General features: G+C 40.1%; 1 protein-coding gene across 2 annotated transcripts in view; it reads right to left on the bottom strand.

Annotated features, from left to right (window-relative positions):
- The window catches only part of SLC17A6 (solute carrier family 17 member 6), a 37,801-nt gene extending 24,673 nt beyond the window's left edge, over nucleotides 1–13,128 (bottom strand). Inside the window, exons 1-3 of one of the 2 annotated variants that reach the window (XM_010987484.3) lie at nucleotides 12,209–13,128; nucleotides 9,239–9,491; nucleotides 7,519–7,637 (exon numbers count right to left, since the gene is read on the bottom strand). In XM_010987484.3, coding sequence (XP_010985786.1) covers nucleotides 7,519–7,637; nucleotides 9,239–9,491; nucleotides 12,209–12,294 — 458 coding nt within the window. In that variant the 5' untranslated portion in view covers nucleotides 12,295–13,128. Of the gene's footprint in view, nucleotides 1–7,518; nucleotides 7,638–9,238; nucleotides 9,492–9,612; nucleotides 9,687–12,208 lie in introns of those variants that run through there. The other variant, XM_031459871.2, reaches the window with a different exon arrangement.
- Nucleotides 13,129–20,475: the final 7,347 nt, after the last annotated feature.

The raw sequence follows: 20,475 nt of genomic DNA on the forward strand, positions 1-20,475 counted from the left end.
AGCCATCAGTGAAAATCTTAGCAAATGACACTAATTTTTAAGCCATAAACTAAACTAAAATATTGCTTTTGCTGAACTAATAGTCAAACTATATAATTATTAGATAAATATTACTGAACTTGAAGTTCTAAATAGTAAGATGAATCTGAACTAAAGTGACATTTCATTCTGTTTAAAGCCCCTCTCCATATAATTGGCAGCTAAAGTGGTGCCTTAAAGACCCACTCCTGGTGTGAACATAAGTCAGAGATGGGCTATCAGTAATTGAATTGAGAAAAAGAAAAGCGAAGAAATATGCTTACTAAATATGAAAATCTTAATTTTTCTATCTTCTCACAAGATTGGAAACTGGTAGGTGCTCTCAGTTTCTCAAAGAACATCATTACAATCTCTGAGAGATAAAGTAAGGGCCATTTCCTTATTAAGATTGCTTTTCGAAATGATAAACCACTTGAAAGCTACTTAAAATTGTTGTTTGCCTCATGACTTCCTCTGCAGCAAGTGACATGCTAAAATGAATACAATTTGCTTATTTTCAAGTTAAAATCTAATTTTGCTTTTTCCCTGCTTGTTACACACACACACACACACACACACACACACACTCCAGAGTTCTTAAAATGATTATATGTAAGAGAATATTATTTCACACTGTAAGACATAGAAAAGAAGTGTGTGTTTGTGTGTGTGTGTGTGTGTGTGTGCACTTTTGAAAGGGGCTTGGGGAGAGAAGGCGCTATATTACTAGACAGATGCCAGATTTGCAAGGCATATAGTATTCCTGATACAGAAATGTTTAGAAAGCGAATGCAGTTGCTGAAAACCAGCATCACACTCTGTCTGATGATTAACATTCATTGTGACCCAGAGTGAGTTGGCTGTGAAATCCCCAGTCATATTCTTTTTCTGTGACCCATAGCCACAAACACCCTCACATATCAAGGCCACCCCACAAGAATTTGCCCAGAAGAGGTGACAAGAACACTGGGGACTTGTCATTTCTACCGATAATATCTATTTTCCTGGAATCAATCCATCAATTTCCGTTTGGGCAAGGGCTTGTCACTTAACAGGGAACTAGTGTTCCTCACCCCAGGTGTGGCACTAATCCTCTCCTACAGGGTCTGTACGAATAGACTGATTCAGGCTGTTTAATGGATTTAATCTAATCAAATCAGGGCTAGGGTGCCTCCCTTTGTCACATCTGACGGCCCCACTCCCAAATTAAAAAAGGAATACACAAGCACAAGCCAGCCCTCTGGGTCCCTTGATACATCATTATGCTGTAAAAATGACTTCATCACTCATGACAGAGAAATGAGACAGCCCCAACAGTGGCATATGGTAGCAGAGAATCATTTTGCCAGCTGCCCACCGGACTCTCTCCACCCTCAAAATCATGTCCCTCCCATCGAGAGGCTGCTTCTGCACTGCGGTTGAAGGATGTGGCAGCCGCAGGGAAGCCAGAGCTGGTCGGGGGAGAGGAGAGGAGGATGGAAAGAGAGGGAAGCTCATGGCAGCAAACCACGTGCAAGCCCTCAGGGAGCCCCTCCTCCCCGATACATCTATTCATCTCCCGGAAAGGGTATCTTCTTTTGTCAGAAAAAGAAGGCCTCTTCTGCATCGCCCCAGATCCCTAACCTACAGAGTCCACAACGGGGAGACCACTTGATGTTTTTGATAGGCAGCTAGGTGGGTGAATTAGAGATAGGCACCTCTGTCTCTGAAAGACTGGATGACTAGAAACCCATTCCATCATAGCAGGGTGGTGTTTCTTGCAGTAGACTTTGTGTTCATAGTCTGAATTATTTTCTCATCAAAAGGAATCTGCAAATGTTTCTCACTGGAAGGGTTAAGAAGCTCCTGCTTACAATAGATGTTGCAATAGATGGGTAAGTATAGAGGGGAAAAGATGATTAGATAGATAGATAGATAGATAGATAGATAGATAATAGTTTGGTGATGAGACTTAAAAATTAATTTCCCATACTTATTCTAATAAATAAAGCACATCTTCATTATCTTTATTTCTGTGAAAGAAAAAGACAAAACAACCAGCAAAATTATTCCTTTCTAGGCTTAAATATGAAGATGTTGTGTTTAAAATATCTTTGCTCCTCTTTCTGAAAATCATTCTCACAAGAGGATAGTTCATAATAAGGCAAGCCAGAATATTTACCTAAAGCATATCAGATTTCACTTTTATAAATGCAAATGCACATTAGTAAACAGTTTCATAATCCATGCATTAGAACTTGTTCACTTTTAAGTATAAATCCTCTCTCTTCTATATCAGGAGTACAAATTGAGTTGTATCAATCAAAAGCACAAGGAAGAACCTCTTCTTTCTTGTAGGAAAAAAGGTCTACACTATCCCAGTCACTTTCAAACCTCAGCAGTCTTCAAGGAGCTCAAACTGCCAAATAGTTGGGTCAGAAGAAAAGTTCCAAATACCACATTTTCTCCCTCAGGAAAAAACCACACTATTTGTTTAAGTCATTATCAAGTTTGGATTTTGCCTTTTGCAGGGGACAGAAGAGAATCACTCACGTTATGGCCAAATCATTTGGGAGCCAGCACACACACAAAAATACAGTGTGTTTCTCCTGCCACAAAAATCTAAGGATCCCTTGGGCCTGCTAAGGCTTCTGTCTCTAATTCGTGGCTTTCTGTCCTGGATTTGGGGTGTGATAGATTGTATGTACTCATTCAGAGAGCAGAGGGCTCAGCTTGCTGCTGAAAGCGAACTTGGTGATGAAGCAGAAAACAGGAGGTAGAGGTGGTAAATGTCAATGTAGAGCTAGCCTGTGGTCGTGCACTACTGGACACCTGAGCTTCGATCAAAATTCCTTTGTGACTTTGATCAAGTCACCACCTCCCTGATGCTCTGTTTCCTTCCCTGGTCTATAAAGTGAAAGGCCTAGATTAGACGAGCCCTGTCCAGTTCTAATATGGTTTTTTTTCTGTTACAGAGACTTCACTATATGCTGTAGATACATGTGATCCTCATTTTCTTACCTGAAAAAAATAACTATTTTCTCTTTAGCAAATAGTAAAGTTAGAAACCCAAGAAATACCTGAAAAGATAAATTGTCGTACTAGAAACTGAAACCTTGTTGAATAAAGGATAGGGGTGGGGGAAAGTCATCTGTAATTTTCAACAGTGAAGTCCACCCTCAGACTTAAATGGATTTCTCTAAGTGCAATTATAATGCCTGGCTAGAATTCAAAGACTGCTTGCACTGAATTACTACACTGTCTCTACACCCTTGGCTAAAAATATTTTTTGAGACAGCTCTTTACAAAGCCTCTGAATGAGACAAATAGCATTTTCAGTGAATAATAATTTTACTGTGAATAATGTGTATGGAAAGGTAATTTTAAAAGCATAAATATGACATGTGAAAAGAGGTGTTTTTTTAATCACAATAGAAATAATCTTTTTACATTACTATTACTTAGGGCAAATTTAAACACAAGTGGTTCTGAATGATCATAAAAATTTCTTCTTTCAATTTTTTTTCTGAATTTAAGATGTTATTAGAAATAAATGATAACAGCCAATGATTATTGAGTGTCAGGCATTTCTAAGAACCTTACACGTATTCTCTTATTTATTGCTCATGATGCTTATATCAGGCAGATACTTTTATTAGCCCTCTTTCGTAGAAATACAAACTGAGGTTCGGAGAAGTTAAATACTGTTCTATGTTACTCAGTTATGAAGTAATACATTCAGGAGTATCAACCCATATGATTGGGCTTTAGAGCCTGAATCTTAACCACTATGTGATATTACCTTTTTTTTTTTTTTTTAAGCCCAGAACAGTTTATTGTGATGTTTATTTTATTTACTTCCCAAGTATCTGTCATGGGCCGGGGACTTTTTGAGATGCTAGACATGAAGTGGTGAAAATGCATGGATAAAACTACCTGCACTGGTATAGCTTATATTTTATTGGCAGTCATTAAACAAACAGATAAATAAGTAAAATATTGGTATGACAGTTGGCAATTAAGTGCTCCATAAAAAAAAAATTAAAGCAAGTTTGGGAAATCAGGACAGGCGCAGAATGAGGAAATTTTAAAAATAGGGCTTAAATAATACTACTACCTAGACAGAAGCAGGAATAGTCCTTGTGAATAAGATGTTGTCCATTAAAAACATAATGTTGACCAATCTTCCTTTGGTAAATCTGACCTTGGTTGGTTATGCCTTTGTGAAAATTCTGTCATTTCTCCCATTAAATACTTGCCCAGGCTCCTCATCAATCTCTAAATGCAAGACAGAGTTTTTAGCAATTTCACTTTTGTCAGTATCTGGATTACTTTAAGCCCTATGCTCTTTATTGCTTAAAGACAAAGTTAATTTTCCCCCAATACCTTTTTATCGCTGTATTAAATATGTTTTCATCTAAAAACATTTCAGATTTTGTAAGGAGTCTCTCTTTGATTCCCCACCCTAAGGCCCTCCCTGGAGATGACCAAGTTTTCCTTCCCAGGTTGTGCAATAGCCCCTTAAGGAAAAACAAAAGGAAAAAATGACATAAGAGCTCCCTTGGGAGACCCAGTTTCCTTTCCCTGTGACTTGCCCTCTTCCTTCTCTCAATGAGCAGGAAAGCAAGACTCCTTAGAGTTTGACCAGAACAAGGACCAAGGATCTGTATTCTGACTGAGGGTGGGGCTGCTCTTGTTTAATCCACGAAATGCAGCAGCCAAATCATGGATGCTTGTTTTTCACTGAGAAATTTGCCGGGAGGTGTAACCTGAAGCCCTTCTCTCTGGAGGAGCTGTCTCCACACACCTTGGTTCCTCTACTCCAGTTCCGCCCACAACGGTGATGGCAAACACTTTCCAAAGTGAGCTTCTTTTACACCTAGAGGGAAAGGAATCTGTCCCCAGTATCCCACTCTGGGGAAATCTTGTTCTATTATTAAGTGATCTATAGGGAGACTGGGCATACGCATATTGGTGGAAAACTGGCCTTGCTGTGTTGTTTTTACTGTTTGTGGAAAAGGATCAAAATAAGAAATATACATCTTTCAAACCAATTCTAAAAATCTCTCAGATTTTGTGTTAAAAAAAAAAGAGTCTTCTAAGATAAAATTTTATGTAGCATGCACAGGACTAATTGGACATTCACCAACATGTTAATAATAGATGTCCTGGGTGATTAAATTATTTATTGTTTTTTAAATTATCCTCCTTAATGTGCTTTTCTTATTTGTTATGTAACACTTGTATAATTGGAAAAGGTAGTGTTAGACATTTGTAAGCCTGTTTTCACAGGAGGCTTCCACTGTATTTAAAATGTTTTGTTATAGTCTTCAGACAATGAAGCAAATATGTAAAAATCCTAAAATGTAATTGGGAAGTGAGTCTTTAATCTTCTATTGGTTCATAATATTTTACAATAATAAATTTTGACTCTATTTTTCTCATTCTTGGAGAACACAAAACATTGTATGTAAAAATATTAAGTTTCTCTCTCTCAAGTACTCATTTAAATGTGAGGTGATTTGGGACACAAATGAGAATCCTAAAATTTAGAAATTTTTCCTTTGAGGAAAATCTACCAAATAAATTAAAACCTGAGTCAGCATCAGTCTGTTCTTTCCTAGACAGGACACAAATGATAGCAATGAGCTTGCATTTTTTTTTTTTTTTTAAACAGGAAAACCTGTTTACTGACCTCCCAGTGTTAGAAAAAGGGAAACCAAGAGCATCCCTGGTGTTTTTTCCTGGCAGGAATATGTTAGCATTTTAACATTTGGCAAGCTGAAGACTTCGACACTGAAAAAAACTTAAAGGCATAGCCATTATATTTTTATTTCGTATTACATTGTGTTTCCTACTTTGTGGGCTTCCCCCCCCCCCATTTTTGGTGAATTGTTGGATCTTTTTTTTCCACTGAAGTGAGAATATTTTATATACATATGTTTGGAGTATTTCTCTGGGAAGTTTATTTTGTTTTAGAAAATATATTTAGGAAATATCAATCAATATCAAAATCAAGACACTATGCATTAGGGATATAAAAGCCCAAAATGTAGCATGTTCATTACCAGTAATATTTAAGGGGTTACTTCCTTTCAATTTTTCTGCCCTTTATCAATTTCTTCTTTGATTTTTCCTATCCATACAATTGGGTTCTCTATACAGTTAATAATTTTCGATTTAAACTGATACCTTTCTTAAAAGAATGTTTTGTCTCCTGTTGGGACTGAGTACTACCCATCATAATGTCAGGGTAAAGACAATATTCAAAAGGCACTATTCCTCATCTATTGCACTCTCCTTTTGACATTTTGAAGGACAGTCCAAAAATCCTCACCCTAGGAGCATTAAGCCTAAAATAAATTTCCAAGAACTTCTCCCAAGGCTTTGGAGATGACTGAGAAATCTTGGGCAGGAAGACACTTCGAGTGAATGGAACTGTAGGTGACAAAAGCCACGGACAGGCCTGGGAGATTTCACTGAGAGATATGGATAGACCAGTTTAGGAAAGCAGAGAGAAGATCAAGACTAAAGAGGTGCCCAGTTTCAGATTACTTCTCAGGAAAGCTTAACCTTTTGAGGGGAGGGAGAGGGGAAAAGTCATAGGTACAGGGGCTAAAGGAAGACCAGAAGTCTTTACTTGGGCTCTCTATGCAGCAAGACCGGGAAGGGCCAGTGCATCCGTTCTTTCTTAGCTTAACATTTAGATTTAAGGAGCATTTAGTTTTTTATCATCCTACACACAATGAAGTGAATGAGGCTGCTTCTCTCTCTCCAATGGCCAGGCTGTGCTCCTTGACCCCAAACCCCATCAGTCCTTCTGTTTCATATTTCGAGGTGCCTCTGCAGGTGGCGCTGGGGGCACTCCTGAGAGCTGGCGCTAGGACCTCGGCTGCTGCCACCACCGCAGCCAGACTGGAGGCCGCTGGACGCAGCTGAGCGCCCTCCCCACCCCCGCCCCTACTCAGCGGAGCTCATTAACAGGTGGAATCGCACCCGGGCGCCTGAAATCCCGCCTGGCTCCATGGAAACAAATCCTACAGACCCACAGCTCCATGTGGGCGGGTTCCCCGGAGGGGCTTTCGACGCGCCCTACGGGCAGGTCGGCATCGCTGGGAGCAGGGACACCCGAGGGATGCGCAAACCAGAGCACAGTGACACCCCCCCCCCCTCACCTCTTTGTGCTTCGGCGGCTTTCTCAGCTCCGCCCGCTCCACGCCTACCCTCAGCTCCTACAGGACTTAAGCCACGGCGACCCTTTCGCCAAAAGCCAGTTCCGCGAGAGCAGTGAGGAGACGGCGGCAAGGTGCGCCCGCCCTGGAGAGCCCAAATCCTTTGGGGCACCTTATTGTGGAAGGAGGTATCGCGTTCCAAACCCGAGAGAGGGTTCCAGGGGACTAGGAGACCTCACTCGAGAGTTCCCAACCTCCACGAGGCTGTCATCCCTGCCCCCAGCCAATGCTGTCCCTCGGAGGGTACCAGTCCCACCTCCCCCTCCACCCGCCAGGCCCGGCGCGTTACCTGTTGGCTGCCAGCCGAGAAGCAATGTAGCCGCCCGGAATCTGGGTGATGATATAGCCCCAAAAGAAGGAACCGTGGATCATTCCCACGGTTTCCGGGTCCCAGTTGAATTTGGCTTTCTACGGTAGTGGGGGAAAAAACAGGTGGAGGGAGAGAGTAGAGTCAGTGCTTGGGCTGAAATTCACGTTCCATATCTCGGGCTGAAGAGCCCTTCCCAACCGGGGCTCTCCCTGCATTCCGGGCGTGGGGGTAACTTAATTTTCGTTTCCTAACAAAACTGACTCGATACCTTCTTACAAAGAATAAACGCCTCTTTTAACTTAAAAAAAAAATCGTGCTCATTTCAAACGGATTATGTAGTGAAGCTGGGCCCCCTGACTTTGCTCCCCGACAACTGTCAGGCAGGTCGGATCACCTCGATGAACGAGGAGTTATCAGGGCTTGGGTTTGGGAAATTACGACTCTCTACTAAGAGATTCCATTCTCTGGCTGAGGATAGAGACTCGTGGCGGGAGTCCCTTTAGCCGACGTCGACCCTGTGAGGACACAGTAGTGGAATCGCTTGGAGAATAGAAGCCAACTAGGGAAATTCTGAGGAAGGAAGGTGGGAGCTTGAGATGGGAGGTACAGAAGGAAGTCTGAGGAGCTAGTGGGAAGAATGGTCCCTGCAAAATGGAGATGGGCGTTGGCCTCCGGAAAGATTTGCAGTAGCCAGGGGAACTTGGGGGAGTCAGTGGAGAGGAAGGTGTTGTTCAGGGGTGGTCCTAATAGCCGGAGAGGGGTGTGTCTGAAGGTCTCGGCCTAACTCCGCCCTTGCCAGCCTGGGCCGCCGCACAAGGTGAATGTTACAGTACACTGGGGCGAACTAGCTGCACAGGAAAGGTGACGAAGAGCGCTTATCCCGCCTGGGGAACTGGGGACGTCCTTTTATCCCCTTTGAATAAAATTTTGAAACTAAACACACTTTGCAGGGTCTCTCGGAATACCCGAATCCCACCATGGCTCTCCGCTTTGCATTCACAGCCCGTCCCAAATATCTCCTCTCAACCCTTGCTCTGCCTGGCTTACGGTCACTCTGATCTCTAAACAGGAAGTCCCAATCCAAGGGTTTCTGCGACCTTGAGGTTGATCCTCCTGTCCCTAGGCGTCACCCAACGCACATCATAAGGTTACGGACTGGATTCCCAGTGACCCCAGACTGTCCTGCGCTGCGGCTCCTCTCTCTCCCCGCCAGTCATGTGGGCGGCTCCCAAAGGCTGGGCTCGATGGAAACTGCCGATAAGGGTGCACAGTTGTTTTGATTTGTTTTCTGGTTCTGTTTCATTTTGATTACTAAGAATGTTTGGAGAGAACTGGTGGAAGTCAAGGGGAAATTATAATTAATCTGCTGTTCTATTCCTCCAAGTAAAAGAAAAATATTTCGATCTAGATTTAGCGGACAAGGTTAAGCACCAGCTCCTTGGATGAAGTCACTCTCCTCAAAACCATAACGAACCAGACCCTGTTTTCCACTTTGCAGGGGAGAAAAGGAAGGCCCAGGGAGCGGAAGAGACTTGCTGCAGCGTGAAAAGGCAGGAGATAGCGCTATCGTGGCCCATCTTAGAAGGGCAGTGCTAGAGGGAGGTTGAGGGGGCAGCCAGGCTTTCCTCATCCAGTGGGGAAAGTGGGGTTCAAACTGGTGAAGCGGCTTTGCGACACCACCCGGCCGGCGCTCGCCCACCTCCTTGATGACCTTGCCCCCGCGGTGGATGGTGCTGTTGTTGACCATGTCCACGATGGCCACGCCCAGGTTGCAGCGGATGCCGAAGGAGATGCAGAAGCCCAGGCCGCTCATGATGGCGATGATGTAGCGACGCGGCAGGCCGAAGCACGTGCAGTCGCACAGCGGCGCCTTCTTCTCAGGCACCTCCAGGGGCTTCCCATCCTCCGTCAGCTCGATGGTCTCCCCGGTCTCCTGCTTCTTCTCCAGCACCCTGCGCGGCAGAGCGTGGGGAGGTAAAGGTGCGGCGGGTTAGGCACCCCCGACGCCCGCCCATTCCCAGTTCCCAGGAGCAATCAGGACTGGGGGGAGGGGCGCTGACCAGCTCCCCCTACCTCAAGAGTTAAGGTGCTGGAGCGGTACCAGGCTTCAGGACCTCCTGGGCTCTCTAGCCTTCTCGCAGTCCCCCTCCCCCCCGGCAGCATTAACTTTAAAACCTTCTAGCCCATGGCAGCCAGTCCCCATCCCCTCGGGATCCACCCTACGGCGCCTTGATTCACAGACACCTCCTTGATTCACAGACAGCTCCTGGGCCCTTCTTGCTGGGTCTGCAGTTTGTGAGGGAAGGGGCAACCCGAAAGGCGCCTTCTCAGCACCTGGGTAGATGCCTCCCACCCGCAGCGTTCTATCAGAGACAGCCACTCAGCCGCCCGAGGGCTGCTCCGCTGCAGGCCCACGCACAGTCCTGCACCGGCTCTACCCCTTCCCTCCCAGCCAAGTTGAAGCTCTCCGGGTTGAGGAAGCCGGGATCCCGCCCCCTAGCTGAGCCTGGGACCCCCCGGGGACCAAGGCCTTTCCTGTCCGATGGGGTGGTCCGGTAACCACGGAGAAGGTCTGTGAACGCTCTCTGAGTGTCACTCTCTCTCTTCCCCTTCCTCCTGCCCCAGGGTGCCAGTTCAACGTTTCCTATCCTGTTACACTTCTTACTCTTTTCTCCCTTGTAACTTGAGTTTGAAACAAAGGCCTCCGAAGCATATGGCCGACACCTAAGCGTCCTACCGCCAGAACATGAATAATTAATTATTCACAATCTCGCGTCATTACTATCTCTGTTACAAACACCGAAAAATGCCATGGGCCCATTTCCAAAGACGTAAAATGCGACTCTCAGATATACGAATGCGCCCCCAAATCAACGCTTGTAAGATGTTCCACACCAAGGTAGAAGATCTCACATTTATGTTTTGTTTTGTTGTGTGTGTGTGTGTGTGTGTGTTTAATTTGCATAGTATTTCACAAGATTTCACCCTCTGATTCAATTCCTTTTAGGCTTTCGTCCTTGGTCCTTGCGGGAAGGGGATAAAGGAAAGCAGAGTGATGGGGAATGGTTTTACTAAAAGCTGATAGTGTTGTTCTGGTCCACAATATATCTGTGAAATATCTATTAAAAAGAAAAATGTGAATAGTAACGTACTGTGGGCCCCTGAGATGGATATTTAAACAAAGAACCTCCCCATTTATAATTGGCAGGTGTTTTTCAATCCACCATATAACTTATTTTTATGTGTGCCCTTTTAAATGATTATATCCACGTACAATCATTTTCATACACACGGTAAAACAAATGAAAATTTTAGATTAGTTTCAAGAATGCATAGCTTGGGAGATGACTGTCAATCAATTTGAGACTATTAGAAGAAAAAAAAAAGTCAGACTTCCAAATTCTACAAAAGACCACCTGGGGAATAGATCATAAAGGACTAGATAGTATTCCTAAAGTCTAATCCCAACGTTAGAACACCTGACAATTTATTTATTCTGGGAGAGAAAAATTCAACTAATATGAATTTTTTTCACATTGGCTTCATATGCTCGTATATGCAAAGTTGAACTCTGCACCTGAGCTCCCCACCTGATGGCAGCTGGGATGTGAAAGAACAGCTCTTTCCAAGGCAGTTGCGGAACCGCAGGGCCCTTGCAGTATCAACTGCCGCATAGGTGCATGATGCTGCTTACAAAAAGCCCACCAGAACCAGAGAGATTTGGAAAATAGGGAGGTGCGCTGGTCATTTTCTTTATATTTCCTATACATTTCCAAAGGCTTCAGTTTCCCAAATGTGAAAATTAGCACTCTCTTGGAATCGTTTATTCTTTTGTTTCTGCAATTTCTTCTTGATTTTGCTCATATTATTAAGAAACTGTGTATTCGTGTAATATTTTTGATAGGATTTAAACTTGTGAAATTGACAACATAATTAGTACAGTGACTACTGGTAAAATAAAATGTAATCATTTCCAGTACGTTCAAAGTCATTTTCCTGGTTATTAGTAGGGCTTTTCTTAAAAGTACTGTGGTATTTCCCTTTAGACTTCTACAAGAGGTCCAATAATTAAAAATACATATACTTTGTTTCAGATTTAGAGAGGACCTGCTTTAGTTATCAATTATTGATATATTGTGATTCTTCTTCCTTCAGTACAGAAGGAAGATTCCACTGAGGGCTTCTCTACTCAAGTGGCTTTGAAGCTGAGATACAGATTTCTTTTTGCCACTACTCTTAGGAATTTTCTTGGTTAATTTTTTTAGATGGTTGTGATTTTTTAAATTCATTTTTCTGCATCAAAGGAATTTAATTTGGTGTCACTATAAGCAACAAAAGAAAGGTTCTTTGAATAGGTGCAGACTATTTCACAACGGTAAAAGGGATAAATCCTCAGTAGGAAAGGGTAAGAATCTGCAGGTACTAAAACAAAATCACACACAGACATAAACACACACACAAACACAAAAACAGACAGGTTCATTTAGTGCAACATTCCTGAATTAATATGTCGGTTTCCGGAGCAGCTCAGCTTCAGCAATAAGCCAGGGGGAAAAAAAGATTTTCTGATCATATTACATTCTGCCTAAGCAACCAGGGTTTAAGAAAATAGCTCTGTAGATTTTTTTCATGCTGAGTCCCAGGCAAACATAGGTTTCCTTTCCCTTACCTGTAGATCTGGCCGAGGGATTTTCCAGCAAAATTCTTTAGCCCTTCTTTTCCTGGGGTCAAAATCCTTTGTTTTACAGACTCCATTCTTGCAAAGCTTGGTGTCGGCTCTTGCCAAATTTAAATAGTGATCGCTATGAAAGGCGGGAGTTGCGCATGTTGTATTAATCGCTTAAGGTAGTTGTAGGTTTTTTCCTTCTCAGCAGAAAGGTATCGGTGTGGCTCTTGCAAGAGTGTGAGTGAGAGAGGGGAGGGAGAGTGAGAATGAGAATACAACAGGATAGCTGCCTGCAGCCCACGGGTTTCCTAATAGGAGAGTTGGTAGACACAATCAGAAAGTCTCATTGGAAGGGGAGGATCCGGTGGCAAAGGGCGCACGCAGTGCCATGGTATTCGGGCGGGTGCAGATGAGTCCTTGTCCTGGAAGTCAGTTCACTGAAAAACAATGTAAATTCCGGGTTTTAAAAGTCTTGTTTCTGTCAAATCTTCTGCCTTTTAAACGCTGGCGGAAATACCACAGAACCCTTCTGTAAAGGCAAAGTCAAATGAATAGCACTTTTTAAAATGGTGTCTTTGCTGTAAGGAGCAGAGCACTTCCAAAACTCATGGGAGCATCTTAGGTCTCAGGTGAGCGATGCTGCTATTAGTTTTTTCCTCCTTGCCCGTGATCTCCTCCCATCACGCCGGCGCAAATCTGCTCTGCGGTAGAGTCGAATTAAGATGGAGAAACCTTGCTGCTCTTTGAGGACGTGAGTAAATAACACACAGTTCTGATTTGGGCAGCGTCAGGAGGGTTTTTTTTTTTCCCCCTCCAGCACGGCTGACAGCGCCTGCCTGGGCGCTTCCCCGTAAAATGGTTCAGCACCACGGACAGAGTACGTTTCAGGAAAAGGTGAGGCTTCCTTTGGCTGGCCAGGACGCCAACTTTCTAGGGGAATTGGGAGGATTGCCCTGATCAAGGACCATACCGGGGATCTTCAGGAATGGATGCTATGGAAACCAAGCTGGAAGATGTCATCATCACCAGGGGCTGCAGGGAGAATGGTGCATTTGGCTCTGCAAGGGAGGAAGACTTTATTAAACATTGACAAGTAACTTCTAGTTTCCTATGTTTTGCCCAGCACGCTGATGCCAGCTCTGACAGTGTTGCAGGGAAGGGAGATTACAGCATATTTTACTGATGTTTGTGGTATTTTGGGCAACTAGGTTCCTTTGAATACAAAATATATGTAACAAAATGCATAATTATATTGTTCATGTGTTTTGTTTTAACCCATGGTAGGTAAGAAAAAAGAGAAGGAAGGAAGAGAGGGAAGAAGCAAGAAAGAGGGAGAGAGGGAAGGAGGGAGGCAGAGAGAGAGACAGAATAGAGAAATCAAAAAGAATAATTGCTCCTCAGTGCTCTTGGTTAAATAAAAGACAATCAGTTTAATATAAATTCCTTGGAATTTTAGGTTCCTTCACTTAACTACTTTTCAGCACACTGCTGAAATGTCAATATATGAAATTTGTGGCTATATCTTGTGACTGTTAACAAAATATCATTGATTATATTTTCAAGATTTATTTTAAATTACTTATAATCCTTTAAAGTGTAATTTTTATTTTGTACCATCTTCTCCTAAAGCTGAATTTTAGGTAAACATTCATGTAAGACATTTGTTTTCACATATATAGGTATAGTATCAATGAATCTATTTCATTAAACAAAGCAAGAAAACTATGCAAGCTTAATATTAATTATTAATGCACTCGACATGAATCACAAACCTCTTAGATGCAATTCAGGCAAATAGTTACAAAACAGATTGTCCTTGAACCACATTCTCAAAGTCAAAATCCTTGAAATTCCTTTAAGCCGACAGGGGGAGTGGATTTTTCTTTGGGATCCTGGGACCAAATCTCAGAAGTGTGGATCTAAATACAGAATTATGTAAGAATATACCCTGAATAGACCAAATAATACAATGGATATGTATGTGCTGAATGGATAGCTGAAAAACTTATCAAAAGTAGCTAGAACTATCCGCCATTATATCTGAATTATATTTTGTTATAAATGATAATAAAGAAAATGACACTGGAGGCATATTTCTCTTATTTTGATGTGTATTAAAATATATGTCTTCTATTATAAAACTGAACAATATTTTTCTAGAGCTCTGGAATGTCTCAAAATAATATCTATCTCCAAAGGTGATCAGAAAAGGAAAACTCATTAAACTACCTCCTTCCAAACAAAAGAGTCAAGCTAGTTAGGAGTTGGAGCCGCCTAGTGCTCTTCAAAATATCTGTGTTTTTCAAATCTTTAGTGACCAAATTCATTAAATTTAATTCATCTAGGGATATCCATGATTTTGAAAATCTGGAAAGTTATATAAAAAATAGAAGTCAAATAAATATCTGTGAAGCTAGGATGGTGACATAAAACTGATTTTTCTTAGCATTCCTGACTGAGTTTCACCCCAAATGACTAGAGATCTAAACCATGAGCAAAACTGATTGCTAAGTATTACATATATATAATAATATATGTAATATAATAAGTAGTGTGTGTGTATACACACACACACACACACACACACACACACATATAAAGGGGGCACCACGCATGCAAATCCAACACAAAAGCATTATTTGTAGACTAAAATAATTACATTCACATTATTGAAATCAATGCCATTTGGCTCTCTCCTCCATTCTCTTGGTAACAGAGTGTCTGAATCAGAATTACTGCTATCACTGACTAAATATTGATTTACTTATTCTGAAAATATTTATTTATTGTTAAAAATTTCACTAGATTCTGGGACTGTTCCCTGAAAGGTCTCACAAGATGCATGGGAAAGAAAGACATAAATACAATGACAAACACTTATGGGTGAAATTGGACAAGGTAAGTAACCCAGCCTGGGATTGAAAGTGTACAGAAAAGATGTCAGGAGGTGATGTTTCCTTGTCTGTCTTAATACTTGGAGAGAAACTTAGTCCAATAAAATGATGACAGCCCAGTGGAACTGGGTGGGGAAGGGTGGTGGTATTTGGAGAGCATCCCAGACAGAGGAGGCATCTTGAGCAAAGTCATAAAAGGAAAATGGTGTACATGGAAAATTACAAGAATTGTTATGAGGCTACAATTTAGGCTATTTTTAAGTTAGTAGCTACTCCCAATAAAAGAGACATATATTCAGATATTATTTACTAATCTAACAGATTTCCTTCATGTGTGGTCCCCAGTCCAAACACTTAACATACACTTTTGTGACTTTAAGTTCACCAGATTTATCTTTATGCAAAGAAGTATTAGTAGTTATGTATATGGTACTAATTTAAAGATATTGAAAAAATCTTCCATCCTCTGAACACCTTCCCTTACCCTCAATATCTTTCATCCAGTTTTAGCCTAAAATTGCATTATTGGACAATTCTTCCTCTATGAGAATTGTCCCCTTTTCCCAAGTACTCTTAGCAATGAAAGGAGAAGGTTTCATTGACTATAACTAATGTGTGTAGTGTGTTGTAATTTATGGATGACTTTCATTTACATGATCTCATTTATTCCTTACTAATTCTTCAGACTAAGAAAATTTCATTCCCAGTTTTTTTTTTTTAATTATTATTCCTAGTTTATTGAGGAGGGAAATGAGATTTAATGAATTGTCTGAAGTCATGCAACCAGTGATGAAGAATCAACATGGGTTAGAGTGGTTTCACACAATGTAAGTTCTTGTTAAAATACAGATTTTGATTCAACAGCTCTATAGTGGAGCCCAAGATTTGACAATTCTAAGTTTCCAGGCTGTGCCCTGGGTCACAATTTGAATATCAATGGTGTAGAGTATGAAACATGAAATCAGCTGACCTGCATTTGGGTCCTGATTCTGCTGATTATCCTCCCTGCAACTTTGAATCAATTATTTAACCTTAATAAACTTCAGTTTCCTTATTGTACAAATGAAAGCTTGTAGTAAGTGATCCCACGCATCCTGTCCCCTTGTAAAATTCTATGACTTTTTCATTAATTTATTCATTGTTATAAAACCGTTTTTCTTCATTTCTTCCACTGTAAGATATTCCTATTGTATTTGAGCTAAAAAGCTAATAATGAACTGAAAAAAATGCCAATAATGTAGAGAAATATATTTCTTTTTGAAAGTTCTATCTTATATATTTAAAGAGTCAATTTATTGCTTGTGTTTTACTGAGTAGATATTAAGTTTTATATACAATTGTTTAAATAATTGTTATCATAGCATTCGTTGAAATTTACATAAGATATTACCCAATAGCAATGTTATAAGTTTGCTTTTGTTTATGTTTTTGTGTCAGGAAATACTTTTTGAGAGGTCATTTAAATGTCTTGCAAATGTTGCCCTCTGGTGGAAGGATATGTTATCATTTTAGCAGTAATTGTAGTCCTTAATCCTGTGATTAAAAACTCTTCCTTCTTTTCTTTCTCTCTTTCTCTCTCTCTTTCTTTCTTTCTTTCTTTCTTTCTTTCTTTCTTTCTTTCTCTCTTTCTTTCTCTCTTTCTCTCTTTCTTTCTCTCTTTCTCTCTTTCTCTCTTTCTTTCTTTCTTTCTTTCTTTCTTTCTTTCTTTCTTTCTTTCTTTCTTTCTTTTTTTCTTTCTTTCTTTCTTTCTTCCTCCTCCCACTTCTCCTCCTTCTTTTTTGGTACTTATTGAATTAAAATTTATACTTATAAATCAGAAGTATCCTTTGTGGCCAATATGTTTGTAGTTGCCTGACCAAGTACTAAATATCCTTAGAAATAATTCTGTTGTCTGGGAATCCCTCAGTTAATGACTGAGTCATTATAAAGAAACTTCACTCTGTTAAGATTAAGAAATGACATTGTAATCACCAGGAGAAAAATGGCTTAAAGTTTCTAAACCCAATAGAATACATTGTGATAATTTTATTAATATTTTGAAATAATAATGTAAGTTTGATACATTTCCTTTCTCACCACCAAATATATATGTATATTTATATATGTATTCATATATTTATTTAAACGCATCTTAATTAATGCTATTTATAAGTCATTGCTAAGGTGTTTTAAGGAAAATTTATTTCAAAACAATATTTCAAGATGTCTAATTCTAAGGCTGTTTTGAGTGCAACATTTTCTATTGATTGTCAACAAATACTCACTTAACAGGTATTTGCGCCCACTGTAGGCTAGGTGCCTTTCTGAGGTATAGTAAACCAGTTAACACAGTTTTATAGCTGTCTATAACAGATGTACAGAGTGTACGTTCCTAAAGAGGAAGCTGCTTTGGAAAGCTTTTTTATTGTATGGCTTTATTTGACTTTGAATTCTTAAAGCAATGCTCGTTCTAATTACACATTTCTTTCAGGTTGAGGCTATACAAATAAGCTCTGGGATCCATCTGTGAATTCTTTCTTACCAAGGGTCTTTAAGTGGACCATTTTCAGTTCAGCTTTATTTGACCTGAATTTGCAGTGTTAGCCTTGGAGACATTTCCAAGAAATTATGATTATCCAATTTCTTGAGAACCAAAGATAGAAGAAATAATTTAGTTTGTCTTACCCACATTTGTGTACACAACTCAGTGCTCTGCACTGTTATATTTAGTGGCCTAATAAAAAATCTTTTGATTTCTCTGTAATCTGTCTGATTTAAAAAATTGGAAGCAGGAAGTTTTAAATAAACGTACATTGTAATCTTAAATATGCATGTATTTAATACCAAAATCCATGTATATAATCATATATTCATTGTGCCTTTTTTTGGTGTGCATCTTACTCTGTATAATTTATTGTTAGAAAGATTTATGCATTTTATTCCATTTCTTTCTTTCTGTAACCAAGGGGAAATTCCTTATTCGCTACACACCATTGCATCCTGGAACAATTCAAGTTTTAAAGTGAATGAAGACCAAATATTGCTCTCCTAACACCAGAGAAGTATTTTTACTTTTAAATCCCACACTATATACTTAGAAAAATGTGATACATTAGAAAAGGACTTTGAAAGTATTAGCCTCTTTAAACTGTCAACTTTTTTCTTAAAATTGTGATTGTATAAGAGAATATTGGGAACAAATTAATAGGAAAGAGGTACAACTTGCAAAGAGAATAAAGGAAATACCGATTTCAGCATGCAGGAGCTTAAAACAGAGATCACCTTGACTTAAGGTATTTACAGATTAATACATTAAATGACAAGTTATATATAGTACTCTTCGGCTCTGATGAAATCTCATCTAACTGAAATGTCTCTCTGTCTCTCTCTGGGTCCTATAGAGGTGCTATGTTGCTTTCATCAACCTGGGTTAATCCCCTTCCTTTGGGTACCATTATGGTTATCATTGCAGATTGTGGAATGTAATCTTCCTTGAAAGAAAGAGAGCACATAACAGTATTGAGATCTCCCACTTAGCTGCAAACACCTAGAGATTTTCTGTTTAACTTCTTCATGCTCCTTTTTCTAAGTTACTTAAGTGTTGAGCAGCAAAAGGTGAAAAGATTTCAGTTTTAGAATATTTAAAGTGACATTTTCCAAAGTAAAGATCTAAATATATAGTTTGGTAATAGGATAGGATATTTAAAATACAGAATATGTAACTGCTGTAAGCATGCTCTAATCATAATTTTGGAGAAGGAACAACAAAAATGTAATGAAATACAGTGGCAGCTACGAATGTTTTCTAACTGCTGTCCTCTAGTGGTCAAATAGAAAATTTTTTTTGAGCTTTGGCTAACCAAAAGTAGGTTTAATTACTTGGAAGTCAGCAGGTAAACATGTTTCAAGTGATATTCATATTATATGTGTGGCTTTCTCCTAGTACAAAGACTAAAAGTGTGGAATGACTGTGCAACTGACACAACTTTCTATACTGCTGGTGGGATCATAATAACAGTAAATACACCATTATATGCAGTGAGAACCATAGTGGATAGGTTTTATTGTGTAAAATGGAAAAGCCATGGCCATTCACTGAGACGCTTTGAATACTGAGTGCCAGTACATTCAGCCATCCCTTGTGGAGAAGCAGAGTCAGGGATCTGATCAAACCACACCTGAAACCTGCCCTCTAACTAGACTAATTTTCCAAATTTTTGAGCCAATGAATCCCATTTAATTAATACTTAAGCCAGTTGGGTTTGAAGTTTCCACTACTCGCAACTGAGAGTATTTTGATATATCACCTTAAAGGTATTTTATGAATGGCTAAATGGATAAATGGGGAAAGGATGGATAGACAGATCCAAGGTTTAGAATATAAGTTAAAAACATTGGAAAGAGGGAAGAGTTGTGTAAGAATTATAGAACAAAATAGTAGAAAGGCAGAACATAGCAAAGCAAAAGAAAGCCTTGAATTTCATGTCAATGCAGTTAAATTTTTATTCAACATTTCTAAGTCATAATTATGTGCCACATCTTTTACTGGATACTAAGGAAACAGAGATAAATAAGACACATACCCTGTTCCCAGAGACCTCAGATTTTAATTAAGAAATTTAGATATTTTCTAGTGGATAACTAGGAAAGGATTTTAATCATGAGCAAAGAAGTGATTTTATCAACACAGTAACATTCTTAGAAGTTTATCAGGCAAGAGTACAATAAATTGTGTGGAGAGAAAGGGAAGGCAGAGGAGCTTCAGTTCAGAAAATAACTATTAGCTGTAGTCTGTGTGTCAGCCGATTAAATATTTTTTAAAATTAGTCTTCTTTCCCCTTTGATCATCAGGCTTTCAACCCATTCAAGGATGGGGCAAAAGTATCCACAGACACACGGACGGTACACAAGAGCCATAAATAGAACAATTGCTTAGATCAGTTTGAAAATTATTGACTCAAATGACACTGGGAGATTGCTTCTGTAGGATAACTTAATTTCTAATAAGCACTGTTTATTTAGCCCTCACCCACTCTCTTGTTTCATCACTGGCATGACCCCAGACAGTAAAAGAAAAAAAAGCACATTTATTTAGTGACTAGACAAGCAGAAAATAATAGCAAATGGCATCAGTCAACAACCCTTACTCTTCCTACCCTTGGGAAGGTGGAAGATGTTCACCATCTAAAAACACCCCGCCAGGACAGATGCAGCTAACAATGGACCTGATGTGACTGATTCCTTCTAAGCTGAGATGACATGGAAGCAAATGAACCCCCATTCTTTGGCCATTTGTAACATTTCTTCTAGGGAAGGTCTTCAGGGTCGAAATGGGTCAGAATGTGCAGATCGTGTCCAATAGCAGCCTCACCAGACCCAGATCAAAAGCCTTCCTTC

This window comes from Camelus dromedarius, chromosome 12, assembly GCF_036321535.1.
Source record: "Camelus dromedarius isolate mCamDro1 chromosome 12, mCamDro1.pat, whole genome shotgun sequence".
In the NCBI taxonomy this organism is placed as follows: Eukaryota; Metazoa; Chordata; class Mammalia; order Artiodactyla; family Camelidae; genus Camelus; species Camelus dromedarius.